Here is a 23,798-nt window from a genome sequence, read left to right on the forward strand (position 1 = left end):
CAAGTCAGGGCTTTTGGATATGACAACCATAATCACACGATCAAAAAGCCCATCTTTCTTAGCTTGTGCACCAACATGTTTGACCATAGTCGTCTTTCCAACGCCAGCTACCCCATGCACCCCAAGGACAGTGACTTGATCATCTTTTAACACCTTCATGACCTCATCCATGGCTTGCCTTGTCGCTTCAAATGTTCCAAAAGTTCTGTTGGGTGCTTGAAGTACTTTTTCCAACAAATGTTCCACAATGTCATCGATTAGTTCTAACTCCGTCCTACAAGGAAGAAGGGTTCAAAATAATCTTCACCCAAATAATAAATTGAAAGTACAAGTATTGTAAACATATGCTTACGGAAAACGGTTTAAATCCCACCCAGAGATTCCTGCCACTCCTTTTAATGCAGCTCTCCACTGGTTCGTCTTCTCAATGTCATGTCTAGCTTCATGCTTGACGAAAGCTTCACCAAAACTGGTCTCTTTCTTTTGATATCGTACGACAGCGGGATCCAACTTATAAAAAATTGGGAGAATTGTGTCCTTACCCTCCATGCATTCAAAAATCTTTGTAAGTTCATCCAAACACCATGCAGAATCAGCATACTTCTCGGAAAACACAATAATCGCAAACCTTGATTCTTCGATTGCCCTTAGGAGATTTGAAGCAATAACAGTCCCTTTTTTCAGTTGCACATCATCCTTGAAAGTTTTAATCGCTCTGGTTTTTTGCAATTCACGGTATAAATAGGCTATAAAACCCTTTCGAGTATCTTCCCCCCTGAAACTCAAAAACACATCATACTTCACCCGAGGATCTCCCACAGCTGGTGAAGATGGAGACGTAGAGGGGACAGCTATCTCTTCTTCAAGATGATTTTCATCGGTGTTTTGTGTTTCGTGACCCAAATGGGTGACAAAACCCCTATGATTGTCCTCTCCCCTGGTATTCAAAAACTCATCATTTTGCTGCCCAATAACTGGTGAAGTAGATGGGAGGGCTACCCCGTTTTCAGGATCTCCCACAGCTAGTGAAGGTGGAGACGTAGAGGGGACAGCTATCTCATCTTCAACATGATTTGCATCGGTGTTTTGTGTTTCGTGACCCAAATGGGTGACAAAACCCCTATGATTGTCCTCTTCCCTGGTATTCAAAAACTCATCATTTTGTTGCCCAATAACTGGTGATGTAGATGGGAGGGCTACCCCGTTTTCAGGATCTCCCACAGCAGGTGAAGGTGGAGACGTAGAGGGAATAACTATCTCTTCTTCAACATGATTTTCATCGGTGTTTTGTGTTTCGTGTTCCCTGAATGTTCTATTTACTCCTGTGTTTTGCAATTCATGGTCTGAATGGGCTACAAAACCCCTGCGAGTGTCTTCTATCCCGAAACCTGAAAGCACATCATTCTTCACAGGAGCTGGCTCAGGCTGGGGAGCTGGTAAGAGATGTGGATGATTTTAGGGTGGTGGTCAGGAAACTGAAATACAACAAAATCTAAACGGATTCTCAATAACAGTCAAGCAACCAACAAATATATTCACAGTGCTGGAAACAACCAAAATGTATAGTGATTTAAATGACGCTAACAAGTGAAGTGTCATCGAACTTGGAAGTCATAAGTGTTACTTGTGACATTATACACCTACATAGTTATGAGAGTTTAGGCTTCCTGTTGGAAAGTGTAGTAATAATAATTCTAGAAAAAGATTCTAGCTGGAGATACCTCCAACAAATCACCAAACAGAGAGACAGAGCTGATAATAACTTACAAGCCATGGACCGAACATCTCCTGTTGTTTCAAAATCTCCTGTCAACTCTGTAACTCGTCTACTGCACTCTTCCGCAACGTGTCTGATAAGTTCTCCTTCATACCTATTTAAGGAATAAGGAACGGTCCAATAATAAGGACAAACCCAAAGGTAATTTATGCACGTATAACTCTCTTGTTAAAATAGTTTCATCATACTTACCCATAATTACTTGAATCGAAGCCAGAGAGATTGGCCACCATTGTTAAAACACGTCTCCACTTCAAGACCTTGTCTCTTTCAAATCTGTCTTCAAAGCGAGCCAAGCCTTCTCCAAAACTCCCAGTTTGGCGTCGCACATCAGAGGGATCCACTTTATAAAAGATTGGCAGAATTCTTTTCTGGCCTCCCATGCATTCAAAAATCTTCGCAAGTTCTTCCAAGCACCATGAAGAACCAGCAAAATTTGGTGAGAGAACAACGAGGGCAAACCTTGACTCTTCAATTGCCTTTAGAAGATACGGAACTATAAGCTGCCCTTTTGCATCTGGTCCGTCATCCCTTGCTATGTTCAGGTTTTCTGTATTTTGCAATTCATCGTGTAAGTGGGACAGAAAACCGTTACGAGTGTCCATACCCCTGAAATTTATAAACACATCATGCTTCCATCGAGGAGCTGATTTCAGCTCAAGGAAGCCATGTCAGTTGGTCTGTTAGGTTGATCAAGCCCATTGAAAACAATTAATGAAAAATTAACCAAAAAAGAAGAAGGCAGATCAGAAACCACACTGAATTCAAAACCCCACAACAAGCTAAAAGCTAATGGAAAGAGAGCATTTGAATTAACCGATTAATAACTTACAAATTTCATCTGTTGCTTGTCTTGTTTCACTTTCAATAGGTCTACTGCAGATAAATTCCACGATTTGTTTGACAAATTGTCTTTCTGACCTATAATGAAGAAGGGTCAGCTGATGTTCCTGGAAATAAACCCAAACTAAAGTACCTTACTATTATTAAGAATAGGAAAGTCTCATCATGATTCATGCTTACTCATAATCATTTTTTGACCAGCCAAAGATGTCGCTCACTGTAAGCAATGCGTCTTTCCACTTCCTCAGCCTCTCTGTTTGATCTCCAAACCTCTGTTCATGTTCAACGAAGGCATGTCCATACGCCCCCCTTTGATGACGCACATCAGAGGGATCCAAATGATAGAAAACTGGCAGAACTACTGTTTCCTTAAAATCCATGCACTGAATGATCTGTGTGAGTTCATCCAAACACCAACTGGAAGAAGCATAGTTTTCCGACAGAACAACGATTGCAAATCTTGATTCTTGAATTGCCTCTAGGATAACTTGAGAGATCCCCTCACCTCTATCCAAAATCATTTCGTCGTTATCCATGAATGTCTTGATTTCTCTCTTTTGCAATTCATTGTACAAATAAGAAGTAAAACCCCGGCCAGTGTCTTCATGCCGGAAACTCAAAAACACGTCATACTTCCACCGAGGAGCCGCCGATGATTCAGCTGATGTAGGAAGCGATGCAGAGGCAGTTGGGGTGTTCAAGGCCATTGTTAACAACCAAAAGAAAACAAAGTCTAGGCAGAAACGCAATAAGAAGAAAAGCACAGAAGAAACTGGAAACCACAAGAAAAGAGAAATCGATCAGAAACTGTAATAAATATTTTCTTTTTCTGGTAGCGAAGGAAAAAACTACAGAGAAGCATCTCTAGTGCGCACTAAACTATAGTGGTTGTTAGCTAAAATAAGTTCCATTGGCAGATCCAGGATGCTATCCAAACAAGTCCCGCCAAGATTACAAGTCAATTTGCCTTTATTTAGTGTTTTCTTTTCTTTTGGTCCGAGTCTTTATCTATACGAAAGAACTAACCCTAAGGTATAACTAATGCTAAATCAAAAGAATAAGGAAGCACCGTTAGAAAAAGACTGCCCATGTTTAGAATGGGCTTTTATTGTTTGACATGTCATATGCGAGCCCATATATATTCTTGGGCCGATATTGCAAGTCCATGCTACTTCTGGACTATTGTCAGAGCACCTTGATTTCCACGGAATAGCCCAGTATCAAGCCACAAAATCCTCCAAATCACAAGAACAAAGTCTTGAATAATTTCTTATACGAATTCTATCATTTTCTAACTTTCAAAAATCGTACAAAAAACGTTGGCGTGGATTTTGAGTTACGTAAATAAATAGCTGTGGTTCTAGTTTTAACTTTCTCTTTTATAATAAAAGCCTAACATCATGACAACAATAATCACGATAATATCACTTAACTTGATACGTTCATTGTAGGACAAAAACAGAAGGAGAAAAAGAAAATGTAATGTGGTAAGTTTGACAAGCAAATCTATATGCACTGTATATGAACTTTGGTTATTCTCAAACAATTTTTTGACATTCATTCCTAACAAACAAGAAAATCGGATATATCAAAAGTTGATTATTGACACGGCCGGGTCAGGCCTCATGGATCCGGATCAGGCAACTGGGTCCCCCATCTGCAATGCAGCTCAGCTCGTGGAAGTGATTCAATGAAACAACTTTTGCCGACAGACTTCACGTACTCTGGAGCAACCATGAGTCATTGACCCTCATCTACCCAACGTCCCAACCTCATCAAGGACATTGTCCTTCAGTTTGTAATCAATACCCTATAAATCAAGGGATGGATGGCTTTTTACCCTTGAAAAAAAATATATGAAATTTAGTACAAAAATGAAGGATTGCTGCCCCATAATAGTAACCTTTACTACAGTTCCAGATTTCCAGTTCAGTAAAAAGATGATGGATTTTTATGTGCCGACACTTCGGTAGAACTATTTTGGGTTTTTACTTCCCACTAGGGTTGCTTTCTTTTGGGTTCAAAAAGGTCTAGAGCAGGAAGAAAGGGAAAATGATATCTTCTGCATGTAGAGGCTTTAGGTTTTACTTCTCGTGCATTTTTTTCCCCTTTTATTGATTTATTCCTTTCTAAAATAGATGACAACCAAGTATATGTCTTTTGAGCTTTCTATGCTTCAATGGTTGTGAACTAAAGTGGTTTGTGGTTTACAACTTAACATGGATTTGGGTAAGCATTCAAATTCGGGCTCTAATTCTTAGCTCTAAACATTACTTATGATAATAACAAGTATGTCTTACGAGGAACACAAAATAGGTAAAAATGGTGTGAGTTAAAGAAATTTTAAAGGAAAATGAATCCATGTCATGTAAAAAAAGAATTTCCAAATATTTGTCACTAAATATCAGTCAACTTCAACATGATTGTAATCAGCTAATATCAATTTAGGAGATAAGTCATATATATATGGATGGAAAATTACGGATGTCTGGTTTTCAGAACTTTTTATTAGAGTAACACTTCTCAAATTGTAATCCACACTCTCACTTTTCATTTCTGGTCATTAAAATTTGTCCCTAGTAACTTAACTTTTGTCTTTTTATATAAATGATGACTAAAAATAAAAAATAAGAGTGTGAATTATAATTTGAAAAGCGTGAATTTCACATCCCTACAATTATTGGTTTCAACTGTTAAAAGATCCAAGTATACAGTGATGAGATTAGACCACACTCCATGCAAACAAGAAGTCAAATATTTGCCAAAGAAAAGAAGATGGGGGGTTGGTAATAATAAGATTATTGGCTCAAATGGGTCAAACACAGATACACGAGTCTTGAAGTTTCTTCAACTCCAACTTCCCCAGATCGGGATGTTCCCATATGATCTATTTTCTCAATTAGTTTATGTCTCTAATATTTGTCCCTCGCAATTATAATATTGTCACCGCCAAACTTTAATAATGAACATGATCTTTGCATAAACAAATATGCGTAGGGTACAATCTAGAAATCTAATCATGGAATAATAGGAAGACATTGCCAGCACTGTTTGCTCTTAGAAATCTAAGCATATACTAATTAATATAAAAGCCTAATATATAATTACAAGGCACTGTTCAAAAGTCCCCATTTGTAACCTTCAAAGGGTATTATAAAAACAAATACGAGTCTTGTAACCAAAAAAGAACAAATACGAGTCATGACCAAGTTCTAGCAAGATTGAATTATAAATTTTGAATGTGACAAGTCGAGGTCGTGTTCTTAGTGTCAATTTTAAATAATCATTTTGCATGAGGGACAAGAATAAAGGTTGTGAAAAAGCAAGTCAGAGAAGAAGACGAAAGTAGTTGGACCATTCTGGTGCCCTATTCAATTGTAGCCAAAATCATGGTCGAATCCAACGCCTACCTCTCTCTATCTGGGTAAGTCTTGAAGGACTTCCTTCAGAGTCCACCGGCAAAACCTTGATCATGTACTTGATGTTTATATATCACAATAGGTGAATAGGTTCAGGATATCACATTATCTGTTGTCACTTGTGAGCTTAACGTTTTTGAAACAAAACATATGCACTAAACGTAGTCACAAACGTATACGTTGTGACGTACTCATGAATAATCTGCTCTGATATTACGTCATATTAGCACCATAAAAGTCTAGTGTGATCTGATAAATGCAGACTGATTTGATGTGTTACGTATCGTGGATCCGGGGCAACTAACATGCTTGATAAAATGCCTCGAAGAGCAACAAGTTCTACGGAGTACGTAAAACTTTAGACTTTTGCTGCAATGCAAAGTGGAATTTGAGATAGAACTTCTGAATAGGACTAGAGTAAGTTCCAAAATAAGCGTAATGGCCAAATATAGATACATTAGCACCATCAGTCTTTACCAAAAGCAAAGATTTCTTGTTGGGGGAAATCTTATAAATGAATAATTTAACTCCTCAGACAACTATGAAATGTCTACTACCCTACAACTTTTGTACATCAACATTTTCAATTTTTTTTTTCTAAGGACCAAAATTTTGAATGTGGAGTGAATAAATTAAGAGATATGGCCTAAGAATCAATTAAGGGAGGGAAAGAAGAAGCAAAGAGGAATAGGGGATTATGAAAAGAAAGAAGCCTGCTTCCATTCCTAAATTGATCAAACTGTTGTTGCTATTTCACTGATCTCACCCTCTTTACATAAACCAACATCTATAACCATGGTTCCTTTCTTCTTCGAGTTTCTGACCCTGCAGCAATTTCTCCTCGGAGACTGGCAATGCAGATTAAAACAAACAAAGAAAAACAAAACACGTTAACCATTTTTGTTTGGAACATATAGTAAGCAGTAGATAGTGATGATAACATTGTTAAAGCTTTTCAAAATTACTTACTCTATTCCATAGCTGAGGGTCAGGCTTCTTATAGACCTCCACTTTCTCAAATGCAGCAGGATCAGCCATCTTCCACTTGCACAAGGGATGAGGGACACGATGCTGGACATACTCGCTGAATGTCGTATTCATAGTAGAATTGAATTTTACCTTTGACAAGTAAAACACAAAAGGTTTCTGGCAAGGGTTTCGGCTAACTGGACGAGTGTTGAATGCATAGGCTGTATAATCTGCTCTTCTGTACCAGTTCAAAAATGTCCGGGAAGGCATTTCCATCTCCCGGGGTGAAAAAACTCCTCGAAAAATTTGGACAGCAAAGCCCCATGAAACGGAAATGGTCCAGCTCCTTGACTTGTCATAGCAGATGGATTGTTGCATAATTCCTGCCGAGTCCAGCTTCACTGGGACCATAAGCCGCTGAAGGGCTTGAACTCGGGTCACATTGGGGAAGATGGGCTCAACCACATCAAGATGATGCATTGTCACCAAGGGTGCTACCGGGTGCGCTGCAAGGAGCCCGAATAGGTTCCCATACACATCATACTGTACCACCATTGATAAGAAAAAAAAGCAGGGTCAAGCAATAGTTACAATGACTCGGCATAACTGTAAAACTTAACCATACAAACCTCACTAGGAAAGGAATACAAAAGATCCACACTCAACCTCTACACTTAAATAGGAAACTGGACAATCACACCAAATTCTACTACCACACGGCCTAAAGAACCACCCACTAAACCGTTAATACTATAAATGTACGTTTTCAAAGCTTTTTTTATGGTGCTTTAAAAATTGGATGGTTTAACAATCTAATGAACCAAGAGTTGAGTAAGGGACTCAACCAAATGAGGATATCCCTTTAGCTATCTTCAGTCGAAAAGCCAAATGCATAACATTTCGGAACAAGACACTCAACAAAATATCTGCGTTCTATTAATAAGGTTAACTAAATATAACAACAACTTCCAATACTCGCAGCAAATTTACCAATGCCTGCTATGCTACCATGCCAAAACTTCTTCAAACCAAGAAATGGACTCGAGGGTTTTAACTTTTAACTATATATTCCCCCTAGGAAACATACAAAGATGCTAAACTACCCTCATCTCTGAGTTTGGTCAAGTTGAAGTTTTTCAATCACAGCGGAGCGTGACGTCCACGAAATCATAAATGCTCGTGGGCATAACATAAGACTCAGTGACTCACCCCTATTCAGCTGTTCTTGTGTTCTACTGAGCTGTAGGACACAAACCTGGTCTAACCCATCTTACACGTGGACCCCTCACGTCAACATTGAGCTAATCCACCGCTTAATGTTCCCAGACCAATATCAATGTCAGATCCCATTCACCCTCCACCAGCCTAGCAAACATGGAACTTCCCGAACCCGGAAACTAACCGGAACACATTACCCACTTCAATTACATTCACCAACTTCATAATAAAAGCGTATTCAATTCGTGCAGTTTCAGAACTAAATAACCTACATTGACTACTCCAATCCGTTTCGGCCGGAATAAATAATCAAACTTTGAACCCAGAAAGATTAAAATTAAAAAATTTACCCAAATTGGAGTAACAAGTATTGAAATTGAGCGAGGGTAATTGACGGACCTGGTGAAAGCCGAGTTCTTTAGTGAGCGGAACACCGAGTTCGGCCATGCAAGCTTGCATTCTATCATCGGAGCCGTACAAACCGGGATAACGTTGTATACACCTGTCTTGCATTTTACTCAGGGCCTTCGCCAGAGGGTAGCTTATAGCGAAACCGCCGCCGCCGTACGCCATGCCGTACGAGAAGAAGATGTTCTGCAAGTGTGACTCCGAAAGAGAACCAATGTAGTAGTACTGCGTGTGGTCGTATTTTCGAAGCACGCGGACGAGGTTGTCGGTGATGAAGACGGTGTCGTCGTCGCCCATGACGAACCACCGGACGTCTTTCAGGCCTAAACGCAGCGTTTCGGAGACGATCCGGGAGATCCGGATGGCGGAGCGGTGGCCTTGCTTGTTGGAGTAGCCAAACTCGGACGTGTCGCCGGAGATCTTGATCGGCGGGAGGCCCTCGCGGGTTTGATTCGCTACGGCGCGGTCCAGCCACACTATGCCGCGCATGGTGTCCGGCTTGTACCAGAGCTTTATGTAGTTCTTCCTCTGCGACCAGAGCTTCGCCGACGCGGCAATGCCGAAGACTATGTGCTTGACGCTGGTTTGTTCCGGTTCCCGGTGGACAGTCTGGACCGTCCGATCATCCGTGACGTTGGTGGTGAGTAATGAGGAGGTGGTGGCGAGGTGGCGAGGGGTGGAGAAGGGGTCGTCGAGGTCGGAGCAGGCGGCGCGTGAGTTGGAGACGAGCTTGAGGGTGTAGACGATGTAAGTGACGGAGACGAAGAGGATGAGCCAGACGAGGAGTTTAGGAGTGGCGCGTGGGGATTGAGAGCCAGGACCAGGTAAAGGGTTCCCTGTGGAGCTCCGCATCTGATCCCAGATCACTTTCTCGCCCGAATCTTTGTTGTTCTGGGTGCCTTTCATTTTCGCAACCTGAACTCCAACCTCGGTACTCCTCTGTTCCTCTCTCTAACACTCTCTTCCTGTCTTTCGAGATTGAGAGGAGAGAACCTTAAATTGATGGCAGCTTGGGCGACATGTCGAAGAATCTTTGTCGCCTTGCGACGCGATTGCGAGAGGTACAGGGAGAAGAGGCTAGATCTCTGTGAATGTGAAAGAGAGGGGTGGCTTTGTAAATAATGGGGGGATTTTGGGGGGTTAATTAGAGCTGGGAATGGGAAAGGAAGAAGAAGAAGACGAAGAAAGATGGTGGTGGGTGTTGCAGAGGAGAGGAGGAGAGGTAAAGGTGAGCTTGCATTGCTGCCAGGTTGCAGACTCAGCTCGATTACATAGACACACTCACCATTATTATTTCTATTTTCATTTCTTCTATTTTAATTATTTACTTGTTACAGGGCTTGGTTTTGAGTGTGATTACTTGGACCTGTGAATTGTGTGAGTGGAGATATGGAGTGTTTTAGACCGTCAGATCCTGTGCGGGCACTGGTGAATGGGTGATAGACAAATTACAGTATAGTTTCACGTGTTGTCGTCCTTACTTGATTGCGAGAGCCTTTATTTGTTGGGATAAAAGGCCGCTAGTAATTATCGAAGGTGAATGATTTGCTTGTTTAACTCTACTCAATTGCTGCCGCATTTACCTTGTAATTGGTTTTGTTTGCTTCTGGTAATTAACGTTTTACCCTTTAGTAACAAAGACGCTTCCATAAATTATTCAACAAATTTTGACGTCAGAGTTAGTTTTACCATAAAATGTGCAAGTTTTAACAAATTCATCCTTCTGTGTCTAACTATGCTCATTTATGTCTACACAAATGTAAGCACAAAATTGGTATGTAATCAGGTAAATCAAAACTCGTCTAAATATTTGATCTTGTAATGCTTATTAAACACAGTCTGAATCTTTTTATAAGATTGTGAAAATTAGTAACCGTAATACTAATTAGTTGCTTCTTCATTCTTTCTTATAATAAATCATGATGATTATTCACATTTTGAGTACGTAACATCAACTTATATCAAAGAAAAATACATAACGAGTTGCGTGATGTTGTGATTTACAATATATAATATTATATTAAGTTAACGAGTTTTAACGTTAATTATACATGCGTAACGCTACTTATAGAAGATCAATCAATTACAAGTATTAGGTTTTCTTGGTGAGTGACGGCAACCGTGAAACCTACCCTTTGATCATGAACTCAGAGGATCATGTAGCTGGCTTGTTTATGAACTACTAGCAGCACATAGTGGCTAACAGAATTAGAATTTTAAATAGCCTCAACATTAGTTTATAAACCTTCAGTCATCGTTTTATGAAAAATCTGCATGAGTTAGGTTCTTATCTAAGACTTTATTGTATATGATTGACTGAGCTAGCGAGCTACTAATTAAGCAATTTAAAGAATCTAAATAAGATTAAGTAGAAACAACTCTTGCATATCTCAGTGATATACTGGCTGTCCATTCTAGTCTCAAACAGAATAATACTTTGAGTTGGAAGTTTGAACCCGAAAGTGCTCGATCACATTACTATTTAACTTCCCCCAAAACCCTTAATAACACAACACTATCTCATAGTTCGAAACGACTTAATCTTATATTTCACTTGCCTGCAACAACTGCATAGATTTTACTTTTTAACCCAACTTAGTTACGGTTCTCAATTCAAAGTGTCGCCAATCATTGATTCATTTTGGTGAAAAACATGCATACAGATACGTTGGGAGTAATTTTCGATCACACATAAAAGGACCACAAACCAGAACACAACACAATCGAAAAGAAAGAATAAGCTATAATGAATTCGATTCAGCAGCTAGCTTGGATCTGGGATATATATGCATATGGCCCTAGTAGTTCAGAGACACTGAATTATATTCGTTTGCAGAGAATTAGTTTTGGCAGCTAGGTTTGATTCCAAAGTTAAACGATTAGAAGGAGCTAGATGGTTTTGTAATCCATCAGTTGGGACAAAGAAGCCAACGTAGCAGTGACATCTAGAACATAAAAGTTTTAGATCTATACCCAGAAGAACACTAAGAACAAAACGTTTTGCAGGCTAAGATCTATTGCACTGATTATATTGGCCCCGGATTCTGAAAACAGTACCCGTGAAGACTTGTTGAAGCTTTTGTTGTTGCCCCAAATTTAACCAGTTTAACGTTTCGATCTCATTGAATGTGGAGCAAACATTGTTGGTAAGGCGAGTGGGGAAGTAGTTGATGCATCTGGCTTATCTGGAATTTTGGATAATCAGCATCACAATTCACAACCACTCATACACAAATATAACTTAGCTAGATTTGGTTGCTGATTCATGCTATATTTAAAAAAGCTAAGATAGAAACAATAATGGTTTGACTAGTCGCATTCTCTATAACTTCATCATCTGTTCTGTTGTTCTGGACTTGCAAGTAGTAAGAGTTTGCAGTAATTGTATATATTGGTGACATACTTAAGAGTTTACAGTAGTATACTAGCTTGGATGTTACAACATAATAAATTTGTACTAACTATTTGGAGATTAATGGTTAATAAGTTTGTTATTTTGGACCTGTATACTTCTTTCCTAAAATGTCATTTCATTTAGTGAACTACAACCTAACAAGACAATATTTTCTGTTCAACATACAACCATATAAGGTTCAAAGTTCAAACATAGCTAGGTTTCATCAGACGCAAATCATTAGCAGCACTAAACATGGTAATCATTTGTTCACATATTCTTAAGGAAAAGAAAACCAAGATGCACTATCAAAGTGCACATTTGGTTCTCATACGTAGATGAAGAAGGACCAGTAATACTGATTCCAAAGTTGAAAATTGTACAGAACTAGTACATGTGTGCAAACATTACCTCTTGTTTTCTTTTGGTAGGTTTAGAAGAATGAAGGATGAGAGGTTTCAAAAGGAAGTGGAGGCAGTTGGTAACCTCTCAGTCACCACCATACACCTATTATCAGTATGTCATCTCCCCACTTAAAGGATACATAGGCAGTACAAAAGGATTAATATTGACTTTGCATTTCTCACCACTCACCCCAGTGAGCTATAACAATTGACACATATTTCTTAACATACTTTTCTTGTTTCAACTTTCAACTATGTATATATTCTCTTGGATTCCTCAATCTTAATAAACCTCAACTATGTGTTGCTAAATTTTTCGCTGGAAATCCTATCTGCTGCAAAAAGTATCTATGAATTTTAATCGTGCTCCAGAAGGTATCTATGAATTTTTTGTCCCTATGCATTCAATCTAGCTAGCTACTCAAGATGACTAGATCAATGGTGGTTTTAAATTGGAATTGTTGTGTACCAAATGTTGTAGGCTAGGAACATTGAAAAGTATCACATTACAATGGAACCACTACCTGGCAGTGCAAAGGATCCATATGCTTCTCCAGAAGCTATTAGGTTCTGTGAACTTTTGGCATACACCAACGTTCCACCATCTGTGGTAAGCTCTAGCTGTTACATCTTGTTTCTGCCTGCTCCCTTTTCTTTCTACTTTTGTCATTCTATCACTGTTGCTATTGGGGATCTGAGTGCATGCATGCACGACCTTCCGATTGCAGGTGATACAAATACTGAATGGTGATCTGGGACGCAGATACCAGCCAATTGGGCGTCAACCAGGAGGTCTTTGCTTGAGGCATGAGATCCTGCAGGTTATATACTTGAGTTAACTCTTTTGAATCATCCTTTTCCTCTAGCAGTCTTTTCTGCTGCTCCATATGTCTTGCTAGCAGTCTTTTCTAATTCCTACTATTCCGTGCAGGTTACATTTCTCCTACGCTATCAGCGCTTCATTCACTTCATCAACGTGCGCACCGTTTAAACTATGTTTTACTGTTTGTTCACTTTCTATTTGGTTTAATTACATGGTCAGTTCTTTCCTCTTAACAACATATTAAATTGGATGTTTCGCATATGCATGATCTTTTGGTTCCTTTCGTATTCTCACTTTATCTTACGGTAAAGGCTTTTACTCTTCCTTTGCGATTCTGTATGCTTTCTTTCTTGTCTTTTTGTTTTTTAGTCTTTTACAACCTCCAGTTAAATTGAATGGACAATGTCATCGATTTTGAATGACTATGGGAATACAGTTTCTGTTGTGGCCAAGCCACAGCTAGAGCGGGAAATGGAGAAGGTGATCGATTATGCAAAACGCTGTATTCTTCACAATGAGGAACTTCTCAAGACGAAAGGGAACAAGAAGAAAGGGGGCAAGAAGCAGAAAGTGAGCAATGAGGAGGCTTTCCCTCTCTAAACTGTAATATGATGTGAGCGTGGCTCTTTCCAGATAACGAATTCAAGCACAAGGTTGCTAGTATTAGCCTATCCAGTTGATGAAACTGAGAGTGTGGCAGGACATAGATTTATATATGTGTGTGTGACAGTTAGTATTATTATTATTCGTGAATGCTCGGTAGTGTACTTTGATGTGAATCGTGAAAACCAGGTTTAGCCATATACTGTACTCGTTCTTTTGTTGCTGATGTTCTTTAGTCCTCTTGCTTTTATTTTTTACCCTATAATAAACTTCTATGTGATTAGAAACTACCAATTGAGCATGATTAGAAGAAGCAACCAATATAGAAGAAGAGCTAAACACATTGCAAAGGGACTAATCATACATTGCATATTATGATTTGAATCTATAACTTCTACTGCTCTCTAGCTCTGACTGGATGAGAAACATTTTCTGCTGGAACTCTTGCGATCTGAAGAGGCTTTGGATAATGCAGAGACTATGGAGTGAAGAGCATTTGCAGCTATTCTTGACTTTATCTGTCCTCTTTTTGGAAGAGGCTTTGATCTGCTTTTGAAGCTTTTGGCTTCGATTTTTGCTGCAGGAACATCAGAGATCTTGCTATTCATTTTGCAACCTCCTGACTTGTTGATCTCAACTCTTTCTTTTTGATTCTGTAGCTCTTTCTTGTTTGTGACTTGTGGAGATAATGGCAATTGCAGCCGAGTTTATATAGGGATCCCCAGCTCATTCACAAGGATCAGAGGAAGCTAGAGACCATCTTTCTATACCGGTGTAGGTTAGGAGGCATGCCAGCTTGTTTGTCTGGCTGAAAGGCTGTCCAAGATTCCTTTCAGCTCAAATTGAGACAACTTGAATTTGTGTATGATTTGGTGACTGATGATTCACTATATGATCATCATTGTTTAATAAAAATGATTGGTTTCATCTTGTATTAGATTGTAACACGTTTGGATTATCTAGCAGCATTCACCGGATTGCGGCTGGTCCTGGTTTTCTTTGGTGGTTTAGCAGACAGGACGTAAGGGAGCACATCAGAACACCCCTGCATACAAACACAGCTGTAAGGAATTAGTGATTAGTGATTAGATGATTTTAGTAGCTTAGTGCAAGCTGAGAGGATAAGAGGGAGCAGAACATAATCCAGTTTTATAATTATATGGTGGCCTTGTTTTCAGGAGCCTCCTTGGTAATGTCAAATGACCATGCTGCTACCAACAGGCGAAGCCTGTTTCTTCTTCATCTATTATTTGTTAATTTGATGATGAATCACATGGTCGGGTGGATTGATTCGCAGGACCAAAGTAAAGAAGAAAGGCATATATATGAAACCTTAGGCTAAGATGGAAAATGATAGTGATCCACTGTTTTGCAGAAGCTGCTGAATTCTGTATTCTGATATTGCAGGGTTAAATATTGCATATTTGAGGGCTGTTGCTCTACTTGATCATGCATGAGAGTCATCTTCGACAATCTACTCGTCGGGAAAAGTCCCACGTAAAATAGCAACACTGTCTGTCATGGATAAAAACCACACCAAAGTTTCATTGTTTAAACCACTAGTAAAAAGAAAAAGAAAAAAAGAAAAAGGTCACAATTCTGAAGACAAAATTTAGAACAACAACGCATGAAAAAGATTGCATTGAAACATTCTGAAACTGCTCGGCAAAGATGAGAGGCCACAGAAATGTTTGTTTCTCTACAAGGATGAGAAAAGAAGATTAAAGCAAAAGATATCGTAAGGTAGAGAAAATTTTTCAGGTTTCACTGGCGTTTGATCCTTAGAGTTCATAGCAAGGCACAAACAGAACGAAGCAACTCTAACAAAACTGAGCAAGGTATAGATTCTTTCCTTGGTTATTTGGTTAAGGATATATATGCTGCAAGTAGCACTTTATTCTTTCCTGTGTTACTTCTCATCTGTGCCTTGCGTCTTCATACTACATGACTCTTTGCTTCAACAACAAAACCAGCTCTGTCTCAATCTCCCTTTGTTTCAAACTTGTCGCAAAGCAATGGCTACCGTTGTCAATTTCCCAAACATCGCACCATGTCGGACACTGTGTCGGAGAACGCTCCTCAAACCTATGGCAGGACCGGCCGTCGGTTCCTTACCGATCAAAAGAACATGTAAGTTTGTTCAGCAGAGCAGAGCCGACGCAAAGAAGCATAGCACCTATGTCAAAAATCAGGCAGAAAATAAACTCCCCAGCATCCGCGCGCTGCTTCCTATCATGGCTGCAAAGGGAAATTCAACTTTTTCTTCAGGGTCACTTTCCCCATCCGAGACAATCAATGACTTCTACAAATGCGTCAATGAGAAAAACTTGAAGCAACTAAGTCACTACATCTCAACTGATTGCTACATTGAGGAGTGCTCCTTTAGCACACCATTACAAGGCAAAAAGGTCATCATCATCTACCTCTTTCTCTTCTTAACAACAATAAGTTCGCTAAGTTCCCTGCTTCAGACAAAGACTATGTATGCAGGTAATAATGAAGTTCTTTGAAGAGTTAACTGAGGCCATGGGCAAAAATATAAAGTTCAGCATACGAATTGTGTGTGAAGGAAATGATCAGCTTACAGCAGCAGCAAACTGGCACATGGGTAGATATAATTCTAATTCCATTATTTAGTTTCTGAATCCTCAAAATGTTTTCTAAGTTGGTTTGCCTTTCAGAATGGAAAGACAAGCAGATCCCATTCACCAGAGGCTGCAGTTTCTTTGAATGCTCAACAGAAGGAGGGAAACTAATTATCAAGTACAGAAATAAATTCAGTATTTTGACCTCTAACAAGATCATCAAAGCAGTTCCTAACCGATTCCTAGTGTCTGCAGGAAGGCACAGATTGTCATTGAATCACCGATCAAGCCAGGACACCTAGTACTGGTAACTCTTTCAGCTACTATCTTTACAGTCAACTTGCCCTATGAGAAAAAGCTTTTATTGATGTCTGATTTTGCTGATGGACATCTCAGAGTCTCTTGAAGGCAGTGACCTCTCTATTTGATGGTTTCCCAAGAGCTACTGAATGTAAGTATAGTTAAACCGAAATCACACACTTCAGTTACTAATTACATCACAGATTAACATGACATATCATCAATGTTTCTCCTGCAGGGTTCCTAAGAAGTCCTCATATTGTCTTCCAATGGATATGGAGGATATACAAAATTATGTTTGCACCCATCATAGAAGGCTACATAGGGCTCTGGAACATGGCAATTCGATTGCTCAGCTATGCATACAACATTTTGCTTTACATTTCAAACATATTCTTCAAGTAGAGTGCCATACAGTCCAGCAATTCCAGTAAGGAGATCACCTGTCAGTCATCATCGCTGTTGCAACTCCACAAGGCTTCTAACAATGAGAGAGCGAGCAGCGGTCCAAAAACAGGTGGAGGGGGCGGAGGCCTACTGAAGACGGCAATTGGATCAGTTTTCTCTTTCGTCACAAGCCCTGCTTCCCCATAATTTTCGTTCCCTTGTTTGCTTGATGTCGAAGTGGCCACAGTACCTAGTAGCAGTAACTTATACTAGTAAGATAAAGAAAACCTTTAGTGTGATACAATACAATTATGATATAAATGGAACCAGATAGGGGATATATCTTACCCCATGACCCTTTAATGGGGTAGATCGGTTTGAATCTGTTCTTAACAGGAGACAATGCAGCTACTCCGCGCATATTAGCTCTATATTGTCTGCTCTTCACAATGCAGAAGTTGAAACTAACAATGCAAACAATTCCTGGGCAAAATGAAATCAACAACCATCAAGTATTTCATATTGCAGCAAAGCATGTCGAGTTCCTCACCTAGTAATACTTCAGAAGCAAGTAGAAGCACAAAACAAGAGAATACATTTCAGTATCGATTCCATATCAAAAGATTGAAACCATGTCAAAACTGCTGGACTAACATGATCCCCCATTTACTATCAGTAATCCACATGACGCAGAGTCGCAGACCATTACACCTAGACTTTAGAAACTTATATCTTAAATTCTAATAAGCCATCAATGAAAAAGCTTCAATCTGCCCAAATATCTCCTCTCTGGTGTCATAAAACCTTACCAGGCTCTACGTTTTGACAGCACATTCCAATAAACAAAAACCTCATGCTAAGTGCTAACAATCAAACATGTTCTGTACAGAGATCGCCTTTCATTTTATTTTATTTTAGTACAAAGTGCAAACCAAAAGAAAGCAGTAAATTTCTAACAGAATCAGCAAAAAGTCCAACTAAAAGTCTGAGATCAGGAAAACCAAAAACCAACGAATCAATACCCGAGTCCAAGAACAGCTATAAAGGATTTAAACCAACGAAACCCAGATATTTGTGCTGAAACTAAGAGACGCTTAGATGTAATTAGGCAGATAGATATAGATTAGTACTTACCTGCAGTGCTTGTCTCTGATACTGATATGCAACAGATGAAGCGAAAGAACAAAGTATAGAAGAAGAAGTGAAGCTTCAGGAAGTTTCAAGTTTCGGTGGCAAGCTTTTGGCTTTTGCGGCTACACAGTTCTTGGACTTTTGATTCGTTGCTCAAGCTTCGACGCGTGTACACAAAGTCCCACTGCTCAAACGACACGTGTAACTATCGATATTGGGCCAACAACATGATCTACATTCCATATTGGGCCGAGAAAGACAAATCCATAATTCCACTCTTTCTTACAATTATTATTTTTTTAATTCAAAGAATTGAATGAAGTTATAAATTGATTTTAGCAAATCACATATACATCTTTCAATAGGATTTGAAACACAAATAAATCTACTTGTGTTATTGTTAAACAAATAAGGACAATTTTTAACAAATAACGACTTTTCTGCTTGTCATGTGTCTATGTCATGGTATAATTTACTAAACTGACTTTATACAAAATAAATTAAATCAAACCCTACTATGTATTGTTTTAGCTGCTACTGCACTTACTGGAATGTTGCTGCTATTACACTTCCAATAAATGCAGTAGCACACTTTTATTGGTTCAGCTAGTGTAGTAGCAGCTTCAATAACTACAATAACAAGTTTTCAGTGGCTCAACTAATGTAGTAGCATGTTAAATTAGAGAGTTAGATGCTACTACACTTCCAACAAATGTAGTAGTAGCGTTTTAATGGTTTAGCTAGTGTAGTAGCAGCTTCAGTAAGTGCAGTACCAGGGTTTTAGTGGCTCAACAAATGTAGTAACAACTATTTTTAGAATTTCAGTACGTGATGTAGTAGCATATTTTTATTGGTTCAGCTAGTGTAGTAGCAGCTTCAGTAACTACAGTATTAACAGAAAAATTCATTTATGACTGCTACTATTGATAGGGGAAGTTCATTTATGAATTATGCTATTGTTCAGTTCTACTACATCACTCGTCATGGTCTCTACTACTGTAGAGCACTTGTACTCTTTTCTTTTTTTTTGCTACTACACTTGATGTACTTTTGTTGTAGTTATGCTACTGTACTCATATTTTTCAAGTTTCTGCTACTACATAAAGATTGAGTTTCATCCAATTAAATAGTTCTACGCATTCATCCATCCAATGTCATCTATCATTTATTCTTGTGTTGTATTTTATTTGTAGTGAGATGTACAAGGGATGTGACCTTGAGCCCTTGGCATGATGTGGGTGCTGAAATGGTAAACTAGCACCTGCATGATATAAGGAAATAATTGAAGACATGAAGAATCAAGAACTATGTCAAACGAAGAATTATATATCATGCCAAAACCCTGACAAAGGACAAGAAAGAAAGGAAAAGAAAATTCTAGACCAAACTTAATAACCCTTACAGTATCAGGGAGAGCAAATAAGTTTGAGCTTGATGCATACAGCTATTTGAATAAATTATGCAAAGTATTTGGTTCTAGGCTTGTTACAAGCTTGAGGCTGAGCTGAGAGTATGTAGTAGTTTTGAGCCTACGGTGCCTACCTACACATCTACCTGAATCCCTATTATTTGCAACCAGTTGCCTCTGAATTAACATATGCCAACCAATACATCAGAATCCATATAGGCTAACCCTTCAGTCTCAAATAAGATTACAGTTCCTAAAGCCTGTAAATGCCTAAAAATTCTTTATCAAGGAAAAGCTGGACTCGCAGTAGGACAAACATGAAAGATATTACAAATATATCTTATGAAACAAACTTGACCAAAGAGGTTAAGAGCAAAAGGGGTTACACAGTAATATCCAACCAAGATCAGCATGGCTGCATAATGAACTGACCTGTCCACTGTAAGATGGATTGAAGATCATAATCAATATCTATGCTTTCTCCCTGAACATCTTACAATGTGACTATCCCATCCTTCTGTTGGGGCTGAGGCTCCAAAACCGGAAATCCTTGAGCAAACTTTCTCAACCTCTCTGTTTCACCAACACCAGGAAGCCATTCGGTAAGAATATCCATCGTTATATAATCAGGATTACAGTCCTCTTCAACCATTTGATCCATAAATTGAAAAGCCTTCTTTAATAAATTGTTCTCTCTAAGGCCTTTGAACAGGGCACTGAACGTTTGGGTATCAGGTCTCACCCCCTTAGCCTTCATGTCCTCCATCAAAGAAAGAGCTTGTTCCACATCATTCTTCTTGCAAAGAGAATTGATTAAATCACTGTAGATTACAGTATTCGGAGGCATCTTTGACTTAGAACCCATGTCTCTGAAGATTCTCATGGCTTTTTCGATATCGCCATCCAAGCAATGTGCATGAATCAATGTACCAAAAGTGACAACAGTGGGAACAACACCCTCATTCAGCATCCTGTCAAATACTTTATATGCACTTTCAATGTCCCCATGTTTGCCTAAGTAGGCAAGCAAGGTGTTGTATGTTACGCTATCAGGCTTCACTCCAGATGCCTCCATTTCCTCAATCATCTCATGAATCTTATCAGGCTTATTTTCACTGCAGAACCCATGAATCATCACATTGTAAGAAACGATATCCATGGAGAACCCAGCCTCCTTCAACTTCGAGACAACAAAGCTGGCATCCTCCATCCTTCCGGCTTGGCTTAAACCAGAAATCAAGCGGCGGTAAACTTTTGCATCAGTGGGACACCCAGTCAACATCTGATCAAACAACTCCATTGCCTTGTGAATATTGGTCACATTGCAAAAGGAAGTGATTAAGATTGTGTAAGTGACAAAATCGCCTTTCAAACCTTTCCTCTCCATTTCGTTAAAGAACTCAAGTGCAGTGTTGAGTCTCCCACGCCTGGACAGACCATCAAGCATAGTATTGAGGGTGGAGACATTCATTGGTATCCCTTCTTCCTTCATTTTATCAAAGAGCTCACGGCCCTTCTCAATGTCCCCAACTTTGTTGAAACCATCAATCAAAATATTATAGGTGACAGTATCAGGAGCACAGCCACTTTGAGATCTCATCTTTTCCATCAAACGCAAACCTTCTTCTTGCCTTCCCACTTTACAAAGTCCATCAATCAGAGTGCTATAGATGCCCACATCTGGTTCAACCGAAACCCCCTTTACTCCTCCACTCATCTTTTCAAACACCTCCATGGCAGCATCTATTCTCCTAGACTGGCATAACCGATTAATAAGAATACCAAAAGTTATAACATCGGGCTTAATCCCCATCTCTTCCATCTTCGCCATAAGCTCCCTCATCCTCTCAAACTCATTCCCTCTCCCCAAAGCCGACAACAGCGCATTGCACGGAGCAGCCTCTAAAGCACCACCCTTCTTCATGACATCATGCAAAACATCCCAAGCAAGACCAACCTTCCTGTTCCTACACAAACCACTCACCAATTTTGTAAGTACCACACTATTAGGAAACACAACACGCTCACCAAATTTTGATACAAACTCCACAATTTCCTCCTCACTTACACTCCTCCCTCGAATCTCTCCGCTCAAAAACAAGCCAACAGTAAAATCATCAACCTGGAACTTTGCTTCTGGGTCAAGCATTTCGTCGAGCACCTTCAGTGCATCATCAACACGCCCCATTTTCAGCAACAACCCAATCGCCTCATTGCGAATAAATGTAGTCTTCAACGCCGAATCGAGTTCATTAAACACTAATAAAGCCTCCTCCTCCATCCCAGCCCTCCTCATGGACTGAACAAGCAGCCGCACGGCCTTGGGACTAATCGGAACGTTTCGATCCTTGGCCATCTTGTAGAGCTCATAAAGGTTCGTTTCGGAGGGGGGCTGTCGCAATGTGAGCTCCACAAGGGCCTCGAATGAGGAGGAGAGCACGGCCTTTGGAGGGTCCTGAGGGGTGAGATTCTGGGAGACGAAATCGAAGAATTTGAGGGCTTTGGTGGGGGAGGCGAGGCAGCGGGTGATGTGGAGGAGGGTGCGGGGTGAAGGGGAGGAGGTGGAGCTGGGGAAGAGGAGGGTGTGGAGTTGGGGGAAGTTCCAGTGTTGCTCATTGGGTTGGAGGACTTGGAGGACTTGGAGGACTTGGGTTATGATGGAGTCCTCGTCGTTGGGATTGGAGATGGGATTGGTGCAGAGGTGGTGAGTGAGGAGGAAGAAGGGAGAGTTGGATTTGGGGGTTTGGGGTTTAAGGAGGTGGAGGAGGGGTTTTGAACTCTTCATTTTTTATTTAAGGAGAAGAGGTCTGAATCTAGGAAGCCCTTCTAACAAGGACTCTTAAGTCGAAGACTCTTTATTTGTGAGTTGTTTGACTTATTTTAGATACACAAACTTATTTTTACCCCTACAGAGGATTACTGTATGAACAAATACTCGACTATCATTTGGTCAAGTGTCATACTCTTTCTTTCATGATCAAGAGCTTGTGTTCGACTCACATAGCATTTGATTTGTTATCTGATAAATAAAAAGATTTTATTAACGTTTTAGCCATATTGCAATGATAGACACTGCTACATAGAGTGAATGGAACCGTTTTGATGAATAGCTAGTTTTCTACCACAAAGTTGCCATGTGTTTAGGTTGTTGCCCTAAAAACTAGGACGCACATTTGGGTAGTGTACTAATGCCAACCCAGCCAAAATGAAGTAGACAATGATAGAGAAATGTCAACCAAAAACACCTATTTGACGGAGGCAGGGATCGTGCAGAGAAAAGAGCCAGGCTTGTTCTCCACAATTAGTAAAGGGACAAATACTTTTTAAGGTTAAGTTGGGGCCTAACGAAAGATCACATAAATGCCAACCTCCCATTGCTCTGTTGTTTTATATAAAAGTGCCGACTAAAAATATCATATCAGCATTGAGCGCGTTTTCAACTTTTTTATTTGAGTTTTTAAAATTTAAGTGAGTCATCATTCTACGAATGTAAAACGTAAGACAATCTAAATTGAGTCAACGACAGCTCAACAAATGAATCAATGACGAGGACACACAATTTGTTTTGGTGATCAGCCTGTGGTTTTTGCTTATGCCTCAAGTCTCAAGAGAAGGTTATTGACCATGTACATGTACCCCAAGCTAGAACCAGCTGTTTATTACGATCTCTTCCATCAGTTCCTCAACTGGAATTGAGGTTCATTGTAACTTCCATAGAAATTTAAAACCAGGTCAAGAAAGAAGGATATCACACAGAAACTACAAAATTTCATTTTAGAGCTAAAAAATTTGGTGAGCTAACACTGCTTCAGCTCTTTTGGCACATAGTTAGTTAGTCCATATGTAGGTTGTGATGACTTTGAAAGTTTGAAGAAAATAGTGCAAAAATAATAGGAAACGACTTGGCGGCAAAAAAGTACAGTCAATGTACCCCTTTAGAAATATCATTTTGCTTGGAAGGATATGTCGACCTCTAACTTGTTGTTAGGCATCCTTTTTCTTTCAAGTGAAAAGTGCAGGCCATGGGATCTATTTGTGAACCAGAATGAGGTATTTTCTGGGTTTATGAGAGAGAGATATATATATATATATATATATATATATATATATATATATATACTATACTCTT

At 39.5% G+C, this 23,798-nt stretch overlaps 3 protein-coding genes and 1 non-coding gene across 4 annotated transcripts in view; all 4 read right to left on the reverse strand.

Moving 5' to 3' along the window:
• LOC101315437 overlaps positions 1–3,327 on the reverse strand; it is a 5,508-nt gene extending 2,181 nt beyond the window's left edge. The window contains exons 1-6 of the mRNA XM_004300763.1: positions 2,801–3,327; positions 2,610–2,698; positions 1,970–2,423; positions 1,768–1,871; positions 374–1,433; positions 39–274 (exon numbers count right to left, since the gene is read on the reverse strand). Of these exons, the coding sequence (XP_004300811.1) occupies positions 39–274; positions 374–1,433; positions 1,768–1,871; positions 1,970–2,423; positions 2,610–2,698; positions 2,801–3,327 (2,470 nt within the window). The remainder of the gene's footprint in view (positions 1–38; positions 275–373; positions 1,434–1,767; positions 1,872–1,969; positions 2,424–2,609; positions 2,699–2,800) is intronic.
• A 3,102-nt stretch (positions 3,328–6,429) lies between these two features.
• LOC101314371 lies at positions 6,430–9,923 on the reverse strand. Its single transcript, XM_004298778.1, has 3 exons — positions 8,626–9,923; positions 7,009–7,551; positions 6,430–6,887 (listed from the first exon to the last, which is right to left on the reverse strand). The coding sequence occupies exons 1-3, from the start codon at positions 9,538–9,540 to the stop codon at positions 6,774–6,776; spliced, it is 1,572 nt and encodes a 523-aa protein (XP_004298826.1). The 5' UTR covers positions 9,541–9,923; the 3' UTR covers positions 6,430–6,773.
• Positions 9,924–16,733: 6,810 nt separating this feature from the next.
• Positions 16,734–18,334, reverse strand: LOC101314658. Its single transcript, XR_184606.1, has 3 exons — positions 18,265–18,334; positions 17,479–17,613; positions 16,734–17,380 (listed from the first exon to the last, which is right to left on the reverse strand). It is a non-coding gene; the product is annotated as an uncharacterized LOC101314658 (transcript).
• Positions 18,335–20,162: 1,828 nt separating this feature from the next.
• Positions 20,163–22,454, reverse strand: LOC101290957 (pentatricopeptide repeat-containing protein At3g61520, mitochondrial-like). Its single transcript, XM_004300764.1, has one exon. The coding sequence runs from the start codon at positions 22,452–22,454 to the stop codon at positions 20,163–20,165; it is 2,292 nt and encodes a 763-aa protein (XP_004300812.1).
• Positions 22,455–23,798: the final 1,344 nt, after the last annotated feature.

Source organism: Fragaria vesca, linkage group LG5 (genome assembly GCF_000184155.1).
Source record: "Fragaria vesca subsp. vesca linkage group LG5, FraVesHawaii_1.0, whole genome shotgun sequence".
Taxonomy (NCBI): Eukaryota; Viridiplantae; Streptophyta; class Magnoliopsida; order Rosales; family Rosaceae; genus Fragaria; species Fragaria vesca.